Source organism: Scyliorhinus canicula, chromosome 4, assembly GCF_902713615.1.
Source record: "Scyliorhinus canicula chromosome 4, sScyCan1.1, whole genome shotgun sequence".
NCBI lineage: Eukaryota > Metazoa > Chordata > Chondrichthyes > Carcharhiniformes > Scyliorhinidae > Scyliorhinus > Scyliorhinus canicula.
In genome coordinates, this window is record NC_052149.1 from 144083168 (window position 1) to 144108849 (window position 25682).

At 51.1% G+C, this 25682-nt stretch overlaps 1 protein-coding gene across 1 annotated transcript in view; it reads right to left on the bottom strand.

Annotated features, from left to right (window-relative positions):
* Positions 1-269: 269 nt before the first annotated feature.
* The window catches only part of LOC119964255 (matrix metalloproteinase-21-like), a 36068-nt gene continuing 10655 nt past the window's right edge, over positions 270-25682 (bottom strand). The window contains exons 3-7 of the mRNA XM_038793534.1: positions 17769-17908; positions 15708-15849; positions 9981-10256; positions 2572-2744; positions 270-578 (exon numbers count right to left, since the gene is read on the bottom strand). Of these exons, the coding sequence (XP_038649462.1) occupies positions 270-578; positions 2572-2744; positions 9981-10256; positions 15708-15849; positions 17769-17908 (1040 nt within the window). The remainder of the gene's footprint in view (positions 579-2571; positions 2745-9980; positions 10257-15707; positions 15850-17768; positions 17909-25682) is intronic.

A 25682-nucleotide genomic window follows, 5' to 3' on the forward strand; every position in this document is an offset into this window, starting at 1 on the left:
CAACAATCATGCGCCAAATTTTCAATGCCGGACTTTTGTATTTATCCCTGTTCTGTGCTGTGCTACCAAGCGCTGGCTGTGGATTGATCATTCTTCTCAAGTACACTTTCCCAACTCATACTCCCCTCATTAAACTGGAAAGCCACGGAAACAGGACCAGCTATTAAAACTGACAATGTACCAGCCCTACTCCCCTCCCCGAACCTCTCTGTTTGACTGAAACTGTGACTGACAAATGGCAGAACCTATTTACAAAATGCATGTAGAATTCAACTGGACGATGCATGAAGCATCGACGGGTGGATGTCGCAGATGTCGTACCATTGTTCGGACACTTTTCCCCGTCCATGCAAGCCCCTGGCCGGCAGTGCTGGATTGGCTTGGCGCTCCATTTCACTCGCCACCCTCCAGTAGTACCGATCCTTTAGGAAGAAGAGTGCGCGGTGCGTGTAGGAGTAAAATGCAGCGTTCAGATTTCCCACTGGATGGTCGCCAGCCACCATCGGAGGAAAGAAGTCCACAATCTTTTTGGGAAACCCGTTAACCTTCTGGTTATGATCGATGGTGAAGGCTGTCACCTGTGAGAAGGCAATGGAAGGACAAATATGAAGGCTGGCACAAAATCAAACATCTGACTTTATTACACTGCGTTTGTTCTGTTTGCTTCTGTTGCTTTGAAGTTAAGGCACCCAGCTCCCCTTTCTCAATTCCCAGTTTGTTTTTGGAAGGAGATGTTTTATCGATGGTGTATAGGTGATGATCGAATGGGCAAAAATGAGGCCCATGAGGCAACAAGTCTGAATTTACAAATCCATTCCTGACCCACTCCATCTTTCCCCAGTCGGGAAGCGTGGCAGATTGTGACCTTGCACAGATGCCCTCTGATTCCAATAATAAGGACAGAGCAGAATTTTGAATGTCATTCCCCCATGTTATTTTCACCATGAAGGGTTGGATTTAAAAGCCTATGTGAACTTCCCCAGGTCAGCTTGGGAACATTTTGACAGGTACGTTTCAAAGGTCTTGCCTATGCCCTCACATAACCGCCATGCCGCCTCATATCATCATGCCCCACCATGTCCGAGTAGAAATGGTCAGATGGCCTCATTATGAACGCTTGGCTAATTAGTGTAGCTAATTGACTCAGCTCTGCTGACAATGTTAAAACAGCTTGAAGGGGAGTGCTGGCTTTGTTTGTTTGGCAGATTTATGAGGTTATAATAAGTTATTCTTTGTTGTGTTTTTCAATGTCTGTGTTTACTTAGACAAGATTAAGAGGTGTTAAGAGAATTAAGGTTTTTGTGAATTTATAGTAGGTTATGTTTTAATGATGCTTTTCAAAAGGTTGTAGGATTAATTGTTTTTTCCAAAGGAGATTTTCAAAGTGTGTTTGCTTTTTTGTAAGTTTCATGAGCATTAGCCAATAATGGTTGATTCATTCTGTGCACAGTGGATTCTGGAAGAGTGACTATAGAAGATGCATGAGGGCCAAGGAAGAAGTATGGGGGTAGAGGGTTATGTAGAAGCTTTGAGGGACACCAAGGGGGTATGAGGGGGACACTGAGGGGGCATGGGGATATGGATGGCGAAAGGGGTATGAGTGGCAGGAAGGGTATGAGGGGGCATGAAGGGGGCCGTGTGGGTGGACAGGTTAAGGGCGAGAGGCCCTAACAACCATGTAGAGAGTTGGGGCATGACTTTTAACCAGCCTGACTCTACATCTGCCTTCATTGCTGCCTAGGGAGATGGCAGACCCAAAGCATGCCGAGCCATGTTTCACAAAGACAAAAATAACATGAAAGTGGGAGGAGCTGACGGATACGGGATTGCAAATTGACCAAATTCACATTTCCTGACACAGAGGGGAATATCCAGCCCATAGTGTCGGCCTATACTCTGGTGCACTATTGAAGAAGAGCTGCACTGCCAGATGAGCTATTTTTTGATACATTAAACTGAGTTCTGTTCTGTCCTCTCAGTAGAAGATCCCATGACACTACTTCAAGTCTGAGAGGAGACTGAGAAAGGGCAGCATTAAACTGAAAGGTTGGATCAACTGAAATTCTGTGGGTGGGTCAGGCCATGTGAGTGTGAGATCATAATCCTGAAAGATCAGGGCAGGAGACCAGCGGCTGGATTCTCCGCCCTGCCACATTTCTGTTTCACCCCACTGGCAGGATGCTCCGTTACGCTGGCTGGTCAATGGGGTTTCTCATTTTGGGGCAGCCCCATGCCGTTGGGAAACCCCTGGGCTACCAGCAAAACAGAGCATCCCGCCAGTGGAGAATCCAGTCCCAGGAGTTTGATAAAAACGTGAGAGAACTTCGAGAGCTCAGTAACAGAGTCCAGAGCAAGAGTAGGCCAGAGCCCTCTTTGGACCGAACTCCAATGCAATCTATATCAATGACTCCTGTGGAAGGTGGCTTGTTTGCACTGTCAACCTCAAGGACATACATTTTAAGGTTTATAAGTAAATTATATATTAAACTTCTGAATGTTGACACATAAAAATCACAGTTTATGTTTATGTCTGTTGTGAACAAGGTGCATGAACGTAATGATCGAGCTTACCTCATCTCCCCTGAAGAAATAAATGTTCCGGTCTCTACTGTCAAAATAAGCCGTGTCTATTGGGCTGGGAGCACCAGGAAACCCTTCACTAATGAGCTTGGGATATTTGGTACCATGTGCATCTTGAGTAAAAGCCATATCGTTAATGGGATCATAGTGCCAGTACTGCGTCCCTACAAAGCAGAGGGACAGAATTAGGCTTAATGTTCTAGCCCAGGCTCCCCCACTTCTCCTCGGATGCACTGATGATGATGACAAGATGGAGGAGCTATGTGTGTGTGTCCCACAGAAGCCCCATCCACATTTCAACTGATGTTGATGACTCATTAACCTCATTAACAGAGGACTATTAGGAACAGGAATAGACCATTCAACCCCTTGAGCCTATTCTGTGATTCAATCAAATCATGGCTGATCTACCCCACTAATCCATTTACTCACCCTAACTCCATATCTCTGATACCCTTATCTAAAAAAAATCTTGCAATCTCAGTCTAGAAAACCTCAAATGGCCTCCAGCACCCACATCCTTTGGGGGTGGGAAGAGGGGGGGGGGGGGGGGGCAGTGGTGGTGGAAAATTGTTCAGTTTTCTATGACTCTTTGTGTGAAAAGTGCTCCTGATTTCATTCCTAAACAGTTCAGCTCCAAATTTAAGATTATATCCCTTCAATTTTGCTTACCGCAACAGTGAAAATGGATTCTCTGTGTGACATTCCTTTCACATTTTCAATCCATTAATTTTCCGGCGCGGGCTCGGAGAATCCCGGCCCATGGCTTTGACATCCTCCCTAAACTGTGGTATTCAGAACTTGACAGCCCAACTGAGGCCTAACCACTGATTGTGTACTCTAATCTCTATTTATGACTGTGGTCGTCACCACTGTTGTATTATGTTGTATATACTGCACTGCATACAAGGGTATTACGGTAAGGCCCCTGTATTACAGGTATGGGGGTAGATCCCTGCCTGCTGGCTCCGCCCAGTAGGCGGAGTATAAATGTGTGTGCTCTCCGAACTGCAGCCATTTCGTCAGCTGCTGTAGGAGGCCACACATCTCTGTGTAATAAAGCCTCGATTACTCTCTACTCTCGTCTCGTTGTAATTGATAGAGCATTAATTTATTACAGAGATTTTACAAAGATGAACCTCCGCATCAAGCCCATCGCCTGCAGTTGCATCCTCAAGCAGACAATGCCAAAAAGGACTTCACACATTGGCTAGCCTGATTCGAAGCGTACATCGGGTCTGCGACAGACCCAATCCCAGAGGCACAGAAGCTCCAGATTCTGTACACGCGGCTGAGCTCCGATGTCTTTCCCCTCGTCCAGGACACGCCGACCTATGCAGAGGCCATGGCGCAACTGAAGGAGAACTATGCTCAGCAGACCAACAAGTTCTACGCCAGGCACCTCTTGCCCATGCGGCACCAACTTCCCGGTGAGTCTGTGGAAGATTTCTGGCGTGCCCTGCTCACCCTGGTGAGAGACTGTGATTGCCGGGCCGTTTCGGCCGCTGAATATTCGAACCTGCTAATGAAAGACGCATTCGTTATGAGCATAGGGTTGAACTACATCCGCCAGCGCCTCTTAGAAGGGGCCACACTTGACCTCGCGGCGACCAAGATACTAGCGCACTCGCTCAGACGCCTCACGCAACGTACAGGCGTTTGCCCCCGACCACACGGCCGACCCCTCCTGGGCATCGTGGACCCCGCCAGTGGCCACCCCATCGTGGACCCCATGAGCAACCGCCCCCAGCCAATGTCACGCCTGCGCCGCGCGGCAGCCAACCAACCCCGGGGGACCCAAGTGCTACTTCTGCGGACAGACAAAAGACCCCCGGCAGCGCTGCCCGGCGCGGAGCGCGCTCTGCAAGGCCTGTGGCAAGAAAGGACATTTTGCTGCAGTGTGCCAGGCCCGCTCAATCGCCGCTATTGTCCCTGCACCCCGCACATGCGGCCAGTGGGCGCCACCATCTTCTTTGCCTCAGACCACGTGCGGCCCGTGAGCGCCACCATCTTGCTCCCCTCACAATCCGTGCGGCCCGTGGGTGCCGCCATCTTGCTTGCCTCACAACCAATGGGCGCCGCCATCTTGCCTGCCCCAGGACACGTGCGGCCCGAGGGCGCTGCCATTGTGCCTGACACAGGGCATGCGCAGCCTGTGGACGCCGCCATCTTACCCGCCTCAGGACCCCTGCCTATTGGGCACCTCATCGGGCCGCTCATTGCCTGCAACTGCCGACGACCAGCCGTGTCTCACCTCCGTCACGATCGACCAGTCCCGACCGCACAACCTCGCAACTGCGTTGACAAAGGTGAAGGTCGACGGGCATGAGATATCCTGCTTTCTGGACTCCGGAAGCACTGAGAGCTTCATCCACCCCGATACGGTAAGGCGCTGCTCCCTCGCGGTACACCCCGTTAACCAAAAAGTCTCCCTGGCCTCTGGATTCCCACTCGGTGGCGATCCGGGGGTACTGCATCGCCACCCTCACCATCCAGGGCATAGAGTTCAGCAACTTCCGGCTCTACGTCCTCCCCAACCTCTACGCTGCCTTGCTACTCGGCCTGGACTTCCAATGCAACCTCCAGATACTAACCCTGAAATTTGATGGGCCCCTACCACCCCTTACTGTTTGTGGCCTCACGGCCCTTAAGGTCGACCCGCCTTCCTGTTTGCAAACCTCACCCCGGATTGCAACCAGGAGCAGACGGTACAGCACCCAGGACAGGACGTTCATCAGGTCTGAGGTCCAGCGGCTGCTGCGGGAAGGTATCATTGAGGCAAGCAACAGCCCCTGGAGAGCCCAAGTGGTAGTGGTGAAAACTGGGGAGAAAAACAGGATGGTTGTTGCCTACAGTCAGACTATCAATCGGTACACGCAGCTCGACGCGTACCCCCTCCCATGCATATCTGAGATGGTCAATCAGATTGCACAGTATGGGGTTTTCTCGACAGTGGACCTGAAGTCTGCCTACCACCAGCACCCCATCCGCAAGGCGGACCGCCCATACACTGCGTTTGAAGCGTACGGCCGCCGTTACCATTTCCTTAGGGTTCCCTTCGGCGTCACTAATGCGGTCTCGGTCTTCCAACAGGAGATGGACCGAATGGTTGACCGGTACGGACTGCGGGCCACTTTCCTTTACCTGGATAACGTCACAATCTGCGGCCACGACTAGCAAGACCACGATGCTAACCTTTCCAAATTTCTCCACACCACCAAACTCCTCAATCTAACTTACAACAAGGAGAAGTGTGTGTTCAGCACGAACCAATAAGCCATCCTCGGCTATGTGGTTCAGAACGGAGTTCTAGGGCCCGACCCCGATCGCATGCGCCCCCTCATGGAACTCCCCCTTCCCCTCTGCCCCAAGGCCCTCAAACGATGCCAGGGGTTCTTTTCGTATGACGCCCAGTGGGTCCCTAACTATGCGGACAAGGCCCGCCCACTCATCCACTCCACCAGTTTCCCACTTACGGCCAAGGCTAACCAGGCCTTCAACCGTATCGAGGCCGACATCGCCAAGGCCGCGATGCACGCGGTCGACGAGACGCTACCCTTCCAAGTCGAGAGCGATGCATCAGACGTTGCCCTGGCCGCCACCCTCAACCAGGCAGGCAGGCCCATGGCATTCTTTTCCCGCACACTCCATGCCTCCGAAATTCGGCACTCTTGCATCGAAAAGGAGGCCCAAGCTATTGTTGAAGCTGTGCGGCACTGGAGGCATTACCTGGCCGGCAGGAGATTCACTCTCCTCACTGACCAATGGTCGGTTGCCTTCATGTTTAACGACACACAGTGGGTCAAGATCAAAAATGATAAGATCTTGCGGTGGAGGATCGAGCTCTCCACCTTTAATTACGAGATTTTGTATCGCCCCGGTAAGCTCAACGAGCCCCCCCCCCCCCCCCCCCCCCCCGATGCCCTGTCCCGAGGTACATGTGCCAGCACACAAGCGGACCGATTCCAGACCCTGCACGACGATCTCTGTCACCCAGGAGTCACCGGCTTTTATCACTTCATTAAGGCCCGCAATCTGCCCTACTCCATTGAGGAAGTCAGGGCCCCACCCCTCCACTGACCACAATACGTATTTTCTCAATGTGGTCGACGAATATTCCCGATTCCCCTTTGCCATCCCATGCCCCGATATGACGTCTGCCACCGTCATCAAAGCCCTCAACACCATCTTCGCTCTGTTCGGTATCCCCGCCTACGTCCACAGCGATCGGACATCCTCATTTATGAGCGATGAGCTGCGCCGGTTCCTGCTCAACAGGGGCATTGCCTCGAGCAGGACAACCAGCTACAACTCCAGGGGAAATGGGCAGGTGGAGTGGGTAAATGGGACGGTCTGGAGGGCCGTCCAGCTGGCCCTACGGTCCAGAAATCTCCCAGCCTCCCGCTGGCAGGAGGTCTTCGCCGACGCACTTCACTCCTTTCAGTCGCTCCTATGCACTGTGACTAACAAAACTCCCCATGAACGTCTCTTTGCCTTCCCCAAGATGTCCACCTCCGGGGTTTCGCTCCCAACATGGCTGGCAGCTCCAGGACCCTTTCTCCTCTGCAAGCACGTGCGGCTCCACAAGGCGGATCCGTTGGTTGAGAGGGTACAGCTACTCAGCAAACCCGCAGTCCACCTACGTTGCATACCCCAACGGCCGCCAAGACACAGTCTCCCTCAGGGTCCTGGCACCAGCTGGGTCTCCACACACCCGCCCCCCTCTGCCCTGGCGCCACCCATCCTACCCCCAACGCACCCCATCACAGCCCCCGCTCCAGGACAATCTGTCCTCGCCTTGGTCCCACCCGGGGATGAAGAGGATGTCGACATGCTCCCGGAGTCACCAATGACAAAGCCTATGCCTGATTCTCCACCAGCACTGCGGTGCTCTCAACGATGGATCAAGGCGCCCGATCGTCTAAATTTGTAACCTTCTCTGAAATTTTAAAGACAATCTGTATGTAAATAATTTTCCACCACCCCCGCGGGACTCATTTTTAAAAAGGGGTGAATGTGGTAGTCACCACTGTTGTATTACATTGTATATACTGCACTGCATACGAGGGTATTACGGTAAGGAACCTGTACTACAGGTATGGGGGTAAATCCCTGCCTGCTGGCTCCGCGCAGTAGGCGGAGTATAAATGTGTGTGCTCTCCGAACTGCAGCCATTTCAGCAGCAGCTGTAGGAGGCCACACATCTCTGTGTAATAAAGCCTCGATCACACTCTACTCTTGTCTCATCGTAATTGATAGTGCATCAATGACACCCTGCAAACCCTTTGTGTGCACCTTCTTTTCCATAACTTTTCTCAGTGACATTTCTATTATACATTATCCTTTTAAAGTATTCTAACCTGGTCAAATTTACTAAGCATATTTAATTCATTTACACCTGCTCAGAACATTATTTGCCCATGATTGACTGCCTTGCTCGAGACAACTATGGTGGGCAACAAAAAAATATGTTACAAATTAATTTTGAAAAGAACAACTGAATGGTTCTAAGCTGGGCTGTAAATATGGGAAAGGTAAACTTTTTTTTATAAAACACTATTCTTACAATGAGGCAATTTTTGATTTTTCACCTCCTGTACCTGACTCTTCCTTCCACCTGTACAGCTGTATTAATTTCCCACATATTTCTCCATATACCTGTAATCAAACTCCTAATTAACCTGTCAGTCAAAGGAAGACAGGGATCAGACCTGTAAGTGACCCGAGCATTTATTTCAAGATACCATTGTATTTATGTCTAGCCCAAGAGATTACACTCCCACAGTTGTATTATATTGTATATACTGCACTGCATACGAGGGTATTACGGTAAGGCCCCTGTACGGCCCCCTGTTCAGATGTTCCCTTCTTGTGCCCTGAAGATGTGGAGGTGGGCGTCACACCAGGGACTTTGCAAAAGTGGCAATTGTTCAGATATTAGTCTAGACTATCAGAGTTGATGGCTATTTGATTGCAGACCAAAGACGTTCAATCTTTTCCTTCGTGCCATTCTCAGACATACACGTCTCAAGAAGAGACACTCACTTTGTTTTGAGTATAAGCTGCAGCTCACTGATAGTACTCTTGACTCACAGTCAGGAACTTGTGGGCCCATGTCCCACTTCAGCATATCATTCAGATTGACTCTTCAGGGTAGTATTGGCTTGTTCAATTTTCTTTTGTACGGGGAGGGCACATATTTCAATTTTCTTCTCACTCAAGGATCCGATAAGTACATTTCAGAATGATAAATGAATTTCAAAAAGTTGTGTGAAGAAAATAATCAACTTGCTGAGCAAAAATAAAGCAATGTCAAAGCAACACATTAATAATTTTAAAAAGTAATTAATAATAATGAACCATTAGAGTGTGAGAGGGTCGGAGTGTGTATGCCCGACTCGCTCTCTGTCACAGGGTGCTCTCTCACTCACCCTCAGCCACTGAGTGAGTGGAAGTCAATATTTGTTGGTGTGTGGGGGAGGGGGGGGAGTGAGAGTTCTGAGACTGTGGGTGGGATTTTCCACCTTCCCTTGTGGCCTTGCAGCCTCACCTTTCTCTGCCCCCATCCCCCCCCCCCCCCCCCCCCCCCCACCCCCCCAACTCACAAAGCCCATGTTTTTCCCCAGTGTTCACTGATCTTCCAATCACAGACTATTTTTCTTCCACCTTTGCCTATTGAGTCTATCAACAGCAAACGCGGGGAAGCAACAGCCTATGATTGGAACGCAGCCTCTTGCAGAATCTACAACTTCACTAAACAGTCTGACCGACATTTTAAACAGTGGCTATGGGGTTACATTCCTGACCCTGCGCCAAGTGTTGGACAAGCCTGGTGTCGTATTAATTGAGATCCTGTTGCTTTGCTGGTTGAAATGTTAAACTGAGGCACTGTCTGTCCTCTCACTTGGATGTAACAAATCCCAGGGCAATATTTTGAAGAAGAGCTGGGGAATTACTCCAAATGCCTTGGACAAGTTTCAGCTCTGATTGAACAGCTGAAGCAGATTCCCAGGTCATTATCACAATGCTGTTTGTGGGATCTTGCTGTGTGCAAATATGTGCCTCGTTTCCCACAGTGCAACCTTGTTTGCAGTGTAAAAGGGTACTGAATTAGATGGCAAGCACTTTGACACCCTGAGATTATGAAAGGTGCTATCTCAATGCATGTTCTCTCTTGGATGAGGATTGGGAGCTGAAGCCAAGACTGATTATATTGACTCTGGTACATCACAGTGGAGCTGAGGCTGATGATAGCAACTTGTTGAATTGCACAGCCTGGCGAATGAATCAATTTCACATCTGGCAACGCGTTAACCATTAAGGCAATGGGAGGCAGAGGGAGTTGTAATTATCCTTTTTAACCGAACCTTCCTATAAACGGTGACCAAGGTGTACCTTACCTCTGAAGAAGTACTGGGCATCCCTCTTCTCCTCAAGATTGCTGCTCCATGCCCAAATATGAACAAACGCATCTATATCTGAGTCGGGGAGATTGCGCCAGCCTGCAGAGATCGGAATTGGATCACCATAGCGTGTTCTGTTGCTCCGGTTCTCGTACATCCAATACCAGCTGTCCCTGAAGAAGTACGTATTGAAGTGGTACGTTACAGTGCCATCGGTATTCTCGCGCTGATAGACCCAGTCAAAAACCGTGCTGAAAGCACCTTCACAAACACCTGTGAGTTAAGGGAGGAATAATAAGTTACCGTTGCTGACCCCGTGGAACTAAATTGGATGCCCCAATACTGAAAGCATTTCATGCCACTCCTTTGTGAAGTTGAGGTCTCGTGTAAGCTCATTACTAACAGATTGTCAAGTGCCAATCGAGTAGAATCCCAGGGGAGCTGCTTGGTAAAAACAAGAATATAAGTACATTTCTGAAGACTTTTTCCCTGTTCTGCACATTTCATGAGATTGTCTATCTTAAACATGAAATATTCACTTCCTCCACCACCAATGCACACTGGCAGCAGTGTGTACCAGTGTACAAGATTTTTTCAACAGCACCTTCCAAACTCTAAACCTCTACCACCTAGAGGTACAAAGGCGGCAGATACATGGGAAACATCCCCTCCAAGTTGCTCACCATCCTAACTTGGAAATATATCGCCGTTCCTTCATTGCCACTGGGTCAAAATCCTGGAATTCCCTCCCTAACAGCACTCTGGGTGTACTGACAGGGATTGCAGCGGTTCAAGAAGGCAACTCATCACCATTTTCTCAAGGGCAATTAGGGATGGGAAATAGATGCTGGCCTAGCCAGCGAATCCCACATCCCAGGAAGAAATAACATTATTTTAATTCTTCATTCTCAGGAAGCTGGATTCCTTGGTTTTAAAATAGACAATCGCGCTAAAAGTCTTGGCCACGACAAATCTTCAGAAACACACTTATATTCTTGTTTTTATCATATTTTAATCACAACTGCAGCTGATGTCAGTGGCGAGGCAATGGAGGAGGATTGCGCGGTCAATTGTGCCAAAGGCTTCAGACAAATCAAATAGGATGAGGAAGACTGGCTTATCTTTGTCATGGTCACATAGGATGCCAGTTATGTCTTTGGTAAGAGCTATTATGATACTGTGCCAAGTGTTGAACCTTATTGGAATTATGCAAATATCCAGGCAAGACAGGCACAGATTTAGGCCGTGAAGATATGTTTGGAGAGGAAAGGAAAGTTGGTGATAGGGTCCCGGAGCATTTCTATTTATTATATACATATATATGATCCTGGTTAATTTATAAAATTATATTTTAAAACTGGACATGACTTTATAATGACAATCCGTGATTAGCTATCACTCAGAAAAGGAATTTCTGACCTTCAGAACAGCAGCAACTGTTATAATATAACCTAATAATAATATAATCTTTATCAGTGTCACAAGTAGGCTTACATTAACACTGCAATTAAGTCACTGTGAAAATCCCTTATCTCTCTCTAACGATGTGATACTGTCCCCTGGGATTGCAGAGATCAAATCCCAAGGAAATGTACAAAGGCCATTTACATTTCTAAGGTCAGGCCCTGGCCAATGGAGATGACCAGTCTGTGAGGCCAAAAGAACCCTGAAATCCTTGTTGAAACTATTAATGGTTGAAACATTAACCATCCCAAGACCCCAGACCAGGGATAGACATCCTTTGTCAAAACAAAGGTGGAGAAGTGGGAGTCATGCCACATGACACCATCCCCTCTCCCACCCCAAGGTGCTAGAACCTTTAATATTCCCTTGTGATGCTGAGGGAAAGGCTCAACCTTCCATCTAGTAGGCAGAAAAAGGGCTTTGTCCAGGTTTTTGAATACCTGGCTCCCCTACACTGTTTTCCACTGGGACTTTTAAACTTCTGTACCAATGGCTGCAAGACTAATTTATCCCTACGAGCCCATATTATTGGGGAAGTCACGATATGGAAAGATGAATTATCCAGCATCAGTCTTCAACCTGCCGATTCTGAAAGAATACACCATTGGACTTAGATTCTGGACTCACATGAAACAATAATTCTTAGTTTGTCTGGGGTCTTTGCCCTGTACCTCTTTCTGTGCTCTGTCCCACCTTTATTGTATGAATGAAAAGGAGGCCATGTTGCAAATCTCCCCTCACATTTGAGTGTGTGCAAATAAACAAATGAACCCTTTTTTTATTCTATCTTGAGTTTGCTGTGGGGTTATTAAAAGAAGATTGGATCACACCAAAACTGAGGGTTTGGGAAAATACATCACTACATATAAAGGGGGTATCAAAAATAAAAATCACCTTCCTGTTTACGGATGGGTGCTGAGAAGAGATATCAGGGCTGTTTAAATTAAACCCCCTCCTGTCTGTAACAATAGGCTGATATACATTTTAACTCAATCTACCCACCTTGGTTCCATTACGTTTAATGTCCTTGCCTAACATAAATCAACAGCCTGAACAGCTTTACAGAGGCAAGCGTTTCAGGTTTCCACTGCATTCTGTAAAGAAATGCTTCCTGACACCATCTCTGATCGACCTAACTCCAAACTAAAGGTCACTCCCTTTTTCTGGACAACTCCAATTCCAAAGTCTTTCGGGGACAAATAGATATCTGTCAAGAGAGTTTTACGTTTATTGAATGAAAATAAAGAATGTAGGCAACTTCAAACACAGTGTGTATACAAACATATGAGTTGATAGCCGGAACTGATCTCTTTGCCCCTTTGAACCCACTCTGCCATTCATTAAGGTCATGGCTGATCTGATTGCGGCCTCAACTCTACATTCCTGTCTGCACACGATAACCTTTGACTCCCTTGTTAGTCAAGAATTCATCTATCTCTGCTTAAAAATATTTAATTACCCCGTCTCCTGTGGAAGAGAATTCCAATGACTCACGATCCTCAGAGAAATAAATTATTCTCAACTCCATCTTAAATAGGTGACGCCTTGGGTGAGATTCTCCATCTAGTGATGTCTGAATCGTGAAACGCGATTGGGCAGAGAATTGCGCGTGAGCCGCAAATCGTGACCGGCGCCGGGCAGCCAACGGAATGCCATGCTCCGGTGCCTCGGCAGCGGCGACAATGCATTCTACTCCCCACGTACATTAAATGCCATTGGTATATCATTCTCAGGCCCGACTCTGTATTCTCCGGGGCTCCAGCGATGCTCCGCCTCCGCCTGGAGGAATTACTGATGGTGAAGTTCACTTGTGGTTTTAAAAATTGGGAAACAGGCGCCATGGCAGCTGAGCAATAGAGAGGAGGTAGGACATGTTCCCAGAGGCTGCCGGTCCTGCCACTGGCAAGGCTGACTGGGGGCGGGTCTGCCAGGGCCTGGGGGTAGAAGGGTGGGGGGGCGATCAGGGGATGGGCCGTGAGGTCAGGGTGATCCCCCAGGACCAGGGTGTCCAACCATTGACCACCATTGCCATGGCCTGCCAGGCAGCCACCTCGCTGCGTACCGCACTGACCGCCTACCGCGGCCCGTGGTGGCGCAGAGTGACACAGGCTGTATGGGTGCCACCACCTCCCGCACTACATGCCACCTTCACCCCACCAACACCCTCTCTCACCCCCCCCACAACTGGGCACCACCCACTGGTGGGGCATCATGCAGCAACGCCCACAGTAGCACCTACAGGAACCGGACGTGGGCTGCAGAGCATACCTCTGGCATGGGTAGGGCCTGGGTGGCAGGCATGGTTGGCATTGCCTCCTGTCCCTGCAGGCCTCCTCTAACTGCACCAGCAGGCGCGAGATGGTTGCTGACAGCCCTTCATGTAGTCCCTGGCTCTGTGACTGCATCTCCATTATCAATGGGACCACCCTTTCCAGAAGACTGAGACCCGTCCAGATGGCAGCTAGTCCCTGGGGTTGGGTCGCCATCCGGTTGTCCACCCCCTCAGGGGTTCCTACCTCCACCTAATGTGCCACTGCACATGTGTGGTGAACAAAATAGTGCCCCCGGGAGCCTCTCCGCTAACATGCCCAACCGAGCTGAATATCTCTGGGATGGTGGTGGGTGCTGGAGACAGCTGTGATGGAAAATCCATGTCGTCCACAGACTCGTACTTCGGGGTGTCTTGGGCTGGGGTTTGGGGGCTCCCTTCGCTATCCGTTGCTGACTCCTCGCTGAAATCCTCGATGGAATTAGGGTCCGGTTCGGAGGACACCGCCTCAGGTGATCCTGCAAGACACAAGATATGATGCATGATTGGATCGCGTGCTGGGGTAGCGGGTGGTGTGGGGGAGGTGGCATGGTGTATGGAAGGTGTGGGGGTGGTGAAGGGGAGGTGGGGTGGTGAGGGGGGTGGTGTTGGGGTGATGCCTACATGCCATAGGGACAGCACAACTCAGCGGGGGCTCACCTGATTGCCCGATGCCAACCTCCGCCTTGGTGAATGTTCTCTTTCCGGGCCCATCGATCAGATCCAGTGCCCGCTGCTCCGCGGCGTGAGGGGCTGCAGGTCCAGCAGTCCCCCTCCAGTCTTCTCTCTATCTCTGTGGTTATGCGCCACCTTCTCCAGGAGGAGGCGGTAGGGGGTAGAGACAGAAAGCGCACAGCATTAGGTGGTCTGACACGTGCAGCACATGGTGTGGGTAGCTAGTGGCCTTTGTGGTAGGGCCCCAGGCCATGGCAGGCTGCTGCCATGTGGTGCAGGTTGGGGAGTGTGCACACTGCCGGTGGCTGGGGATTGGTCGCCCTTCGGGTTGGGGGGGTTACGGGTGTGTGGGACCGGGGTTGGTGCCAGGGGCACGGTGCTGGTTACTTACTCTGGCCACCCTGAGGAGGTCGTACAACTTCTTCCTGCATTGCTGCCGGCCCTGGTGGTGCCCAAGGCGCTCACGGCCTCTGCCATCTCCGCTCAGGCCCGGTGTACGGCGGCAGGCGGCAGCCTCCTTCCCACCCCGGGGAACAGGGTGTCCAGCAGTGTCTCAAACTCTGCGTCCGCAAACCAAAGTGCCACTCTCTGTGCTGCCATCTTCTTGGCTGGGATGAGTGTGTGTGTGGGGAGTGGAGTGCTTATATGTGGCTGCAGCTTGTCAGCCTCTCGAGTGGCAATCCTGACCCCGACGAATCGGACACCGTTTTTCATCAGAATCGATCGAGTTTCACGTGGCACTGGTACTAGCCCATTAACGGATCATGAATTGCTCCGGGACGGGTGCCAATTTAGTTATCATGGAATTCCATCGAGTCAGTCCCGGTGTCAACACTTAGTTTCTGAAACAGAGAATCCCGCTCCTTATTTTTAAATGCGTGCCACCCAAACCAACACCGCACAGTTCTAGCTCTAGTCTCTCCCTTGAGGGGGAAACATCCTTGTATCATTTAGTTAAGTCTCCTCAGGATCTCATGGGCTGTATTCTCTGCTGTTGGGATTCTACATTGCGTCGGCAGCGCACCTACGCCCGGGGATTTCCCGACGGTGTGGGGCTGCCCACAATGGGAAACCCGACTGGCAGGCTGACGGGACGGAGAATCCTGCCCCCGGCGGGCGGCTGCACCTGAAAACTGGTGCAGCGGGTTGGAGAATACTGCCCTATATGTTTCAATAAGCTCACCTCTCAAATCTAAACCGCCCATTTCTCCTCTTTGAAAAATGCAATCGTGCCCTGATTTCACACCAGGCTGCGCACTTCCCATGCCTAGTCTTACCGTATAAACGTTGCATTGCCTTCCTGTCTAACCAGTCCAGTTCAAAGTTTTCACCTTGGGTGTTGTAATTGGGGTGCATGACAGAGCCTCTTCGAAGGAGATGGGACAAACCGAGGGCATGGCCAATCTCGTGAACAGCAACCTGAAAGAGAGGAAAGAGAAGGATGCAAAGACGTAGACCGTAAACCCAAGCCACAACAAGGAGATCATTTTCTTGGTTACAATGCCTTTAGGTTACTCAAAGCGAGTAAGGTATGACAATGCGGTTTACTTCAAGGTGCAGTATCCCTTTCCCTCTAGCTTTTGTGGATGTTGATCGAGTTGTTCAGTAAAGTGAAGGCGCGTTATCCCTTTCACAAACTGCTGCATTGATCTAATCTTGGCTGTCTGATTGTAACTTTTTTATTCAACTAATCTGCTCTTAATCTGTACCAAAGTAATTTCCAAGGACATTAGAATTTCTTTTTCCTGATATTGAACAAACAGATTATTATGTATCTGTGAACAATTACTACAATTACAGATAATTGAGAGGCCCAGGTGATACCATGAGACTGAAGCTCGAGCACCTTTGAGTTGCCACCGATTCCCAAATATTACATTACGGCTTCAGATCGTTTTAACTCTGCTGTACCACTTTGGCTTAGCGGTTTAGCGGTGTTCTCCCACCTTCCCCAAACTGAATCTAATCAGTACTCTATTCAACCAGAGAGGGCATTGGGCCTGGGTCCAATCCTATTCTTGCTTGATGTCTGCATATGCACGTTTTAGTAGGAGCTCACTGGGTAGTGATCAGGAGCACTGGCTGATATTGATTCTCTCTTTCCCCCTCCCCCCTCCAATGCACAGAAATACCTGTAGGCTGGGAGCTCACTTCCCTGTCCATCAGTTAATGCCAATTCCACAAAATGGAAATTGAAACTGGGAAAAGTTAGAGATGTAGTGGAGTTCGAACAGGGGGATGGGTTGGAAATGGGGTGTGTGAGAGGGCAGAGGGCAGGAGAGATTGATTGACAGAAGAGTTAGTCTCACAGAGCCAAAGGGAACGGTGATCATACAAGATAGGAAGCAAAGAAACTAAAGATGGGCCGAGTGCAGGTGTACTACTGGCTAAAAGTGAAAATAAGAAAAAAGAAACAAAACCTGCAAAAAAAATGAAACAAAGTGGGGCAGAGGTCACAATCTGAAATTGTTGAACTCAATGTGGAGTTCAGAAGGCATGTGTTGAGCTTAACTGGAATAGTGAAGCAGACTGAGGACAGAATTGTTAATGTGAGAATAAGGTGGAGAATTAAAATGTCAGGCCACCAGAAGCCCAGGGTCATGCTGGCAGACTGAAGAATGATGTTCCGCAAAGTGGTCTCCCAACCTGTGTTTGGCCTCCCTAACGTAGAGGAGACCACATTGTGAGCAGAGAACACAATAGACCAGATTGAAGGGTGCACATGTAAATCGCTGCTTCATCTGGAAGGAGTATTTGAGGCCTTGGACAGTGAGGAAAGGGGAGGTAAAAGGGCAGGTGTTACATCTCCTGTGTTTGCATGGAAAGGTGTCGGGGAAGAGGATGGGGCCTTTGGAAGTGACTAAGGAATGGATCAGGTATCACGGAGAGAACGGTCCCTTCGGAATGCTGAAAGAGGAGAAGGGAAGAAGTGTTTGGTGGTGGCATCAAGCTGGAGATGGCAGAAATTGTAGAAATGGATCCTTCCTTTATCCTTTTCCCATCACCCCTTTCCATATGGAAATCGTACAGCTGACAATCCCCTCAGTTGCTTTCACTCTCCAGCTGTACTTAGCTGGAGTAGTGGCAGCATGAGTTGGGATGTCTTACTTAGTTACGGCAGAAGTGCAGAGCGGCCCCAAGTAAATCCTTGGCCTATAAGTTTGGATGTTGCGTAAAGATGAAGGCTTTGCTGGAAACACCAGCCACCATGATCAAAAATAGAACTGCAATCCCAATGACTCCATCGCTAATTCCGTACTAAGATGTATGATTCTAAGGTTTATTACTCCTTTGATTATGTAGAGAAGATTGCAGCGTTAAAAAAACACATGTAATACCGTAAGGAGACTAATGCCCTGACCGTTGTTGGTGACAACAAAATGTTCAGCATCGTCAAAATGGATATCGGCCAAGTACCAGGCATGGGCGAAGATCTGTCCTGTCCCATCAAAGTCCTGAGAACAGCCAAGGTGTTGCCCTAGAACACAAGCACAAATGTATCTGGTTACGATGTGGTTTCCAAACTTTATTATGTGGGCATGCCCCAGTGTCCCTTTTTTAAAAAATCACACACCTCAGTAGGTCCCCAGTTCAAAGCTCCGTAAGGCAAAGCAAAACAGTAAGAACATTGTAGAAAATGTGTTTTTCTTTGCTCAATTAGTGTACAGCATGAAAACAGTGGCCGAGGACAAGAAATCTCAGCGTGCTGCCAAATGGGACAAGAAAATCTACTCAATGTTGTCCACTCATTTTGTATTTCCTGAGCGGCCTCAACAGGGTCTGCATTGGGTGCAAGTATAACCACTTTGCATTGGACTCCTCAATGCAAATTGCTGTCAGAAATTAAGAGTAATTGGACCCTGACATTTCCTCTGACTCATCCTCCTCGACACTCAGCAGCCCTGCAAATGGGCAAAGGATTCCCAGCTAAAGATGTTCATGTGATGCGAAGATAATGGTTCCTGAGCTGTGGGGGCCTTGGGAGTTTCATTCTGAAAACAGTACGAGATGTGATGAAATTACCATCCAATCTGACTAAATAACATTTGCTCTTTACTCGTCCATCTGTCCAGCCATCCATCCAGCCACAGGTAGAAGTACATCCCTGGATGTAATGTGTGGGTTCATGAAAAGCAGGCATTTGGTGTCACAACAACAATGCACCTGGACCATTCCCTAACAAAGGAGGTTGCATATTTGGTCCTAAGTGACAAACTGGGATGATGTGCTACCTTCCTCCAACCATCCCCTTTGTTCAAAGTCCTCCCTGTTATCCATTCTAAAAAATATACTTTTATTGAACAATTTTAATGAAAGCAGAACAATAAAATAAAACAAAACCCTCAAATAAAACCATAACCACCCACCCCCAACAGCTGACGGTGACGAGCTCTTTAAAAATTGAATGAAAGGATATCGTGCGGGATTCTGTGTTGGTTGACACTGAAATCGTGAAACGCAATTGAGCGGAGAATAGATTCCGACGTCAAAATTGCGGCAGGTGCCGATTTGACACCAAATCGCAATTCACCGTCACCTCGACAGCGACGTCAATGCATTCCGGAACACACGTGAAGTAAGCACCGGGCATGGGGGAAGGGCACCCGCTCCCGGTGGCTGTCAAAGTGACGGTCGCCCTGAATCTTTATGCCAAGGGGTCCTTCCAGGTGCCGAGTGGGGACCTGTCTGGGATCTCACAGACCTTGGTGCACCCATGCCATCACGGAGGCCCTATACGTCCAGGTGACTCAATACATCCACTTCAATGTGGACCGAGCAGCAGGGTTCGCCACCATCGGCGGGATGCCCCGGGTCCAGGGGTTGATCGATGGGATGCATGTACCTCGTAGAGCACCTGCAGATGCCAGGCCACTTTACACCAACCAAAAGGGGTTCCACTCGATGAACGTACAGCTGATATGTGACCACCAGATGCGCATCATACACGTTTGTGCCCGATACCTGGGCAGTGCCTTCATCCTGGCGCGTTCATCGATTGCTGATATATCCAAAACACCCGTCCCACCCCATCTCTGGCCAGCCCAGACCAGCCCACCCCTCAAACCCATCTGACAGTGTGCCGAGGCAGGTTGTAACAGTGTGAACAGGGGCTGGATTCTCCCCTACCTGGCGGGGCGGGGGGGTCCCGGCGGGATGGAGTGGCGTGATTTCTCCGCACCTTTAGGGGCCAAGCCCTAACCTTGAGGAGCTAGGCCCGCGCCGGAGTGGTTGGCGCCCCGCCGTCCGGCGGGAAAGGCCTTTGGCACCACGCCAGCCGGGACCGAAGGGACTTCGCCGGCTGGCAGAAGTCCGCGCATGTGCCGGAGCGTCAGCGGCTGCTGATGTCATCCCCGCGCATGCGCAGGGGAGGGGGACACTTCTGCGTTGGCCATCGTGAAGGCAATGGCCAACGCGGAAGGAAAAGAGTGCCCCCACGGCACAGGCCCGCCGGCCGATCGGTGGGCCCCGATCACAGGCCAGGCCATCGTAGGGGCACCCCCCGGGGCCAGATCGGCCACCCCCCCCCCCGCCCCCCAAGGACCCCAGAGCCTGCCCGCGCCACCAGTCCCGCCGGTAAGGGAGGTGTTTTGATTCACGGCATTAAAGCAGCGGGACTTCGACCCATCGTGGGCCGGAGAATCGCCGGGGGGGGGCCCGCCGACAGTAGCGGCGCGATTCCCGCCCCCGCCGAATCTCTGGTGCTGGAGACTTCGGGAGATGGCATTCAAGCCGCCCCCCGGCGATTCTTCGACCCGGTGGGGGCTCGGGGAATCCAGCCCCAGATGTTTAATGTGATAACATATATACAGATACGTGCCCTCGCCCCTATAACTAAACTGTCTTGCACCATGCCAACTTAACTAGTGATTAACTTTCTGACGTTATGGGCCTTAACGCTACATCTTGGTGAGTCTCCAGACGGTACAGCGAGAGTGGAGGCAACCTATTGTGATTCCCCGCCTGCCACCTGGGTCCCCGTTGCCGGCTGTCTTCGGGCTCGACCAGGCCTGGGTGGGTCCGACCTTGCTCGGGTGTCCCAGGTGGCATGGGGCCATCCTGTTCTGTCCGCTGCCCAAGGAATGCACCAGGGAAAGGAGTGGGGGGTCTGAAATGCTGCGGTGTTCCAGCACCTCCCCTGCAGGAGCCACCAACACAGGCCCCATCACCTCCTTCTACCACAGGATGCCCGATGGAACCCGGGCTACTCCATGGGATGGGGGTGTGAGCGGAGCTATCCCCTGATGCTCCCCAGCTAATTGACATGCCAGTTCTGGAGGCCTGCTCTCACCTCGACCAAGGTCTGCTTTCTGGCGACGATGGAGCGCAGGGAGTGGACCATCTCTTTTTGGGACTGGCCTATATCACCCATTGACTGTGCCACCGCCTTCTGGGGTTGTGTCACATCAGCCAGTAACTGCGCCATCTCCCTCTGGGACTGGGCCACATCCCTCTGCGTCCGCCATGTCGGCCAGCGCCTGGGCAACGCCACCGGCGTTCCCAGCCATGGCCTGCTGTGACTGGGCCACACTCATGAGTGTCGCTGAAATTTCCAGGTGGCTCTGGCACATGGCGAGGCGGAATACCTGTTCTGGGCCTCGGCCAGAGCTGCGCAAAATGCCCCAGGCCTTGGACATGCTGATCCATAGCCAAAATATCTCCCCCAATGCCTCCACCGTGGATGTCACCTGTGCGGTGTTGGCCTGGGTGGTCTTCTACGCCGGAACGCGGTTGGACTCCTCCAACTGCACCTGCAGGTGCCGTATGCTCTCCGACAACCCCTCATATAGTCCCTGGCTCTGCAACTGCATCTCCACAATCATTGGGACTGCCCATTCCAGAAGCTCGAAAACTGTCTGGACGGAAGCTAGTCCCTGGGGATGGCCTGCTCTCCGACTGTCTGCCCCCTTGGGTGTTGCTGCCTCCACCTGATGTACCGGATCAGCTATGTGCTGCACAGCAGATAGTGCCCCAGGAGCCTCTTCACTAAAGTGCCCAACCGAGGTGAGTGTCTCTGGCATAGTGGAGGTTGTTGTTATCCTCAGACTCGGGCTCCGGGGTGCCCTACGTCTTGGGCGGAGGGTTGGTGTCCGAGCTGCTCTCCTCATCACTGCTCGGCACACGGGTCTCCGGCTGTGGCACTGGCTGGGGGGCAGGTGGGGAACACCAGAAGGGCCCGCCCCATCGCCAGCAGGTCCTGCAAGACACAAGACAAGACGCATGATTAGACTGCGAGCTGGGTGGGGGAGGAATGCAAGTGGTGGGGGTGAGAGTGGTGTAGGCGTGGTGTTGGGTGGGGCTTGACACACATGTCACAGGGAACTGCAACTCAGGACGGTCTCACCTCCTTGTCCGCGGCCGAACTCCACCCCAGCAACCCACCTTCTCCGGGCCGCCGACCACGTCTCTGCCTTGGTGAGAGGCCGCAGGTCCAGCGTTTCCCCTCCAGTCTTCTCCCGCTCCTAGCTGTTATGGGCGGCCTTCTCCTGGGGGTTGGGGCAAACAGAAACAACAGTGTTGGACAGTTCGACGCATGCAGCCCAGGGGGTGGGTAGCTGGTGGCCTCAGTGGCCAGGGCACCCGGCCAATGGCGGCCGGTATGGGTGGCAGCATGTGGCGCAGGTTGCCGGGGGGGGGGGTTACGGGTATATGGGACGAGAGTTCGCCCCAGGGGCACAGTGCTGCCAACTCACCCTGGTCGCCCTGAGGAGGTCATGCAATTTTTTCCAGCACTGTTAACCGGTCGGGACGCTGTTGCCCAGAGACCTCACCGCCTCTGCCAACTGCACCCAGGCACGGCGAATGGCGGCGGTTGGCAGCCTCCTTCTCGGGCCGGGATACAGGGTAATTTGCCTCTCCTCCACCCCATCCAGGGCGGTTTCCAGCTTGGCATCTGTGAAGTGTGGGGCCGCATGTCTTGCCGCCATCTTTTTGGCCGGGATGGTGTTTGTGGGGAGTGAAGTGTGTATATGGATCTGCAGCTTGTCAGCCTCCTGAGTGTCAATTGCGAAACCGGCGAATCCCGCACCATTTCCCACTGGAATCGATTGTTTTTTCCCCTGGCACCGGGCCTAGCGCCTTAACAGTAGCTGAATCGCTCCAGATTTGACGCCAGTTTTGCTGTTGTGGAATTCCACAAATTCTGGGCTGGCATCAACACTTAGGGCGGAATTCCCATTGACAGATGCCGATACCGTAATCAGCGTTCGAGCAGAGAATCCCTGTTTATGACCAAATCGAGGGCGGTGCCTGTTTTTGGATGCTCCGCCCCCTCCAAAACAGTGGCATTGAGGAGTACGCCTCATGCCGGTGCGACGGTCTCAGGACTTTACCTGAAGGCCCGCCCCTGATGGGCCGCGTTCCCAACGGCACAGCACACGTGTTTTTGTGAACCCAGCATGGTGGCTGCGGACTGTGTCCAGCACCGCCACAGTCGGGGGAGCCATGCTGCTGGCCGGGGGGGCTTCAGCGAGGGCTGTGGGGACTGGTCGGGGGTGGGGAGGAGGTATCCAGGGGGGCACGAGCTGGCATATTGGGTCTGCGTGCGGCCGGCGCCACGTTGTGTGGCGCGACAACTGCAGATCATCGCCATGCGCGGTCACTGACCCGGCAATTCTCCAGGCGTTTATATCGGGAAGGCCGTGCGTTTTACGTGGCGCTGTTGCTAGCCCTTCACCGGTCAGAGGATCAGTGCTGGGGCCTCGCCAATTTCTTTGTCGTAAAACCAGCCACTTCCTCCTGACATAGTCTCAAAATCGGCGAATCCAGCCCTTAGTCTCAGAATTGGAGAATCCTGCCCACCATCTTTTATTAAATCCCTCAATTGCACCCCTTAACATATACTTAATTTTCTCAAGGTACGAATGATCCATAAGATCCCCTAGCCATACCGAGGCATTGGTGGAGAAGCTGACCTCCACTCCAACAGCACCTCCCTGTGAGCGCTTAGAGAGGCGAAGGCTAAGACATCCACCCCGCATCTGTCTGCCCGCTGGCAGGTCTACCCCGGTATCCTTCTTAACAAGTTTCTATGATACTAGCCTGGGCTACTTTGTCCTGCCACACTCACTTGCATTGGGATAAAGATCTCTACAGCTCAGAAGTACGAGCTCCCCGTGTTACAGAAGATCCTTTGTAGGCCGAGGATGCCAGACCCACTTGGGTCACTGTCTGTGCAGAGTCTGCATGTTCTCCCTGTGTCCATGTGGGTTTCCTCCGGGTGCTCCGGTTTCCTCCCACAAGTCCCGAAAGACGTGCTGTTAGGTGAATTGGACACTCTGAATTCTCCCTCTGTGTATCCGAACAGGCGCCGGAATGTGGTGACTAGGGACTTTTCACAGTAACTTCATTGCAGTGTTAATGTAAGCCTACTTGTGACAATAAATATTATTATTATTATACACCCAATGCTTCACTCAACAGTGTGGGTGCACAGTCCAGGGGAAGACAGAGGTTCCACCAGTGACAGTCTCCTCTTGTCTACAGTTGAGACCAGGGCCTACATTTTTAGAATAGCCCCTGCCATCTGGAGAGTTGGCGGGGAACACATTCCCGCTAACTTTGACAGGCCCGCTACCATTTCACACTCCGAGCATTGATTGACAGAAGACTGGACTTCCGTTCTCACTTGGACAGAGGTCCTGCCTTGGAGAGCAGCCGGTCAATTAGTTCCTCTGGCCCAGATAATGTTGAAGCTGGTCTTCAGCTGGAGCTATGACAGAAACCTACTGGAATACCTGCATTATTTGAACTCTGGAATGCCCATCAAAAATATTACATCTGTCACACTTCCGTTGTCCATCCCACTTAAAACAAAATATTGAAACCAAGGAATAGAACATAGAACATAGAACAGTACAGCACAGAACAGGCCCTTCATGTTGTGCCGAGCCATGATCACCCTACCCAAACCCACGTATCCACCCTATACCCGTAACCCAACAACCCCCCCTTAACCTTACTTTTTATTAGGACACTACAGGCAATTTAGCATGGCCAATCCACCTAACCCGCACATCTTTGGACTGTGGGAGGAAACCGGAGCACCCGGAGGAAACCCACGCACACAGGGGGAGGACGTGCAGACTCCACACAGACAGTGACCCAGCCGGGAATCGAACCTGGGACCCTGGAGCTGTGAAGCATTTATGCTAACCACCATGCTACCCTGCTGCCCAAATATTCTGGCAAAATGATTGAGGCAGCTTCCTAATTAATGGTTGTATAAATCTAGGCCCAGAAATTCATGAGAAGATGACAGATTCTCTGCACCTGAATGAGTGAGGCCTGAGGCTCAATTGATATTGGGCCTCAGATTTCATTATAATGCAGCTGCTTGGCAAAATGTTGGGTAATATCGGAGAGCTCTGAGGTAAACAGTTAAAGTTTATCAAGCAATCACATGCCTGAGTGATTGGAATGCACTCACCTCTCTTTGATGTAGTTGATGTTTGCAAACATTCAGCACTTAGAGTCACTCATCCATAAAGGAAGATGAATGAATCAAGGCTGCAGCTGTTTTGTGGATGCTGTCACTCACAGCCCACTACTAGAAATGAATGAATGGCTTGCAGCTGATGGGTTTAAACACAGGTTATAGCTGTTCTCCTTCAAGGAGAATTACAGCTGTAATTTTTCCACTGCCCCTGTCTGGACTACACTCTCTAGCTTCCACACAGGGGCCTCTTTCCTTGGGGGGGGGGTCCCTTTAGTCATGGGGGTTCCTGTCGGTGGTCCCTTTATTTAGGGGGTCTCTGTGGAGGGGTTCCTTTGTCAAGGAGATCTGGGGGGTATGTTCCTTCAGTTAGGGGGTCTCGGTGGGAGTTCCTTCAGGGGCAGCACGGTAGCATGGTGGTTAGCATAAATGCTTCACAGCTCCAGGGTCCCAGTTCGGTTCCCGGCTGGGTCACTGTCTGTGCGGAGTCTGCACGTCCTCCCCGTGTGTGCGTGGGTTTCCTCCGGGTGCTCCGGTTTCCTCCCACAGTCCAAAGATGTGCGGGTTAGGTGGATTGGCCATGATAAATTGCCCGTAGTGTCCTAAAAAATATAAGGTTAGGGGGGGGGGGGGGGGGGGGGGGGGTTGTTGGGTTGCGGGTATAGGGTGGATACGTGGGTTTGAGTAGGGTGATCATTGCTCGGCACAACATCGAGGGCCGAAGTGCATGTTCTGTGCTGTACTGTTCTATGTTAGGGGGGTCCCTGGGTGTCTCCCTATTATGGGGGTCCCTCAGGGTAGCTGGGGTCACCCCTGTATT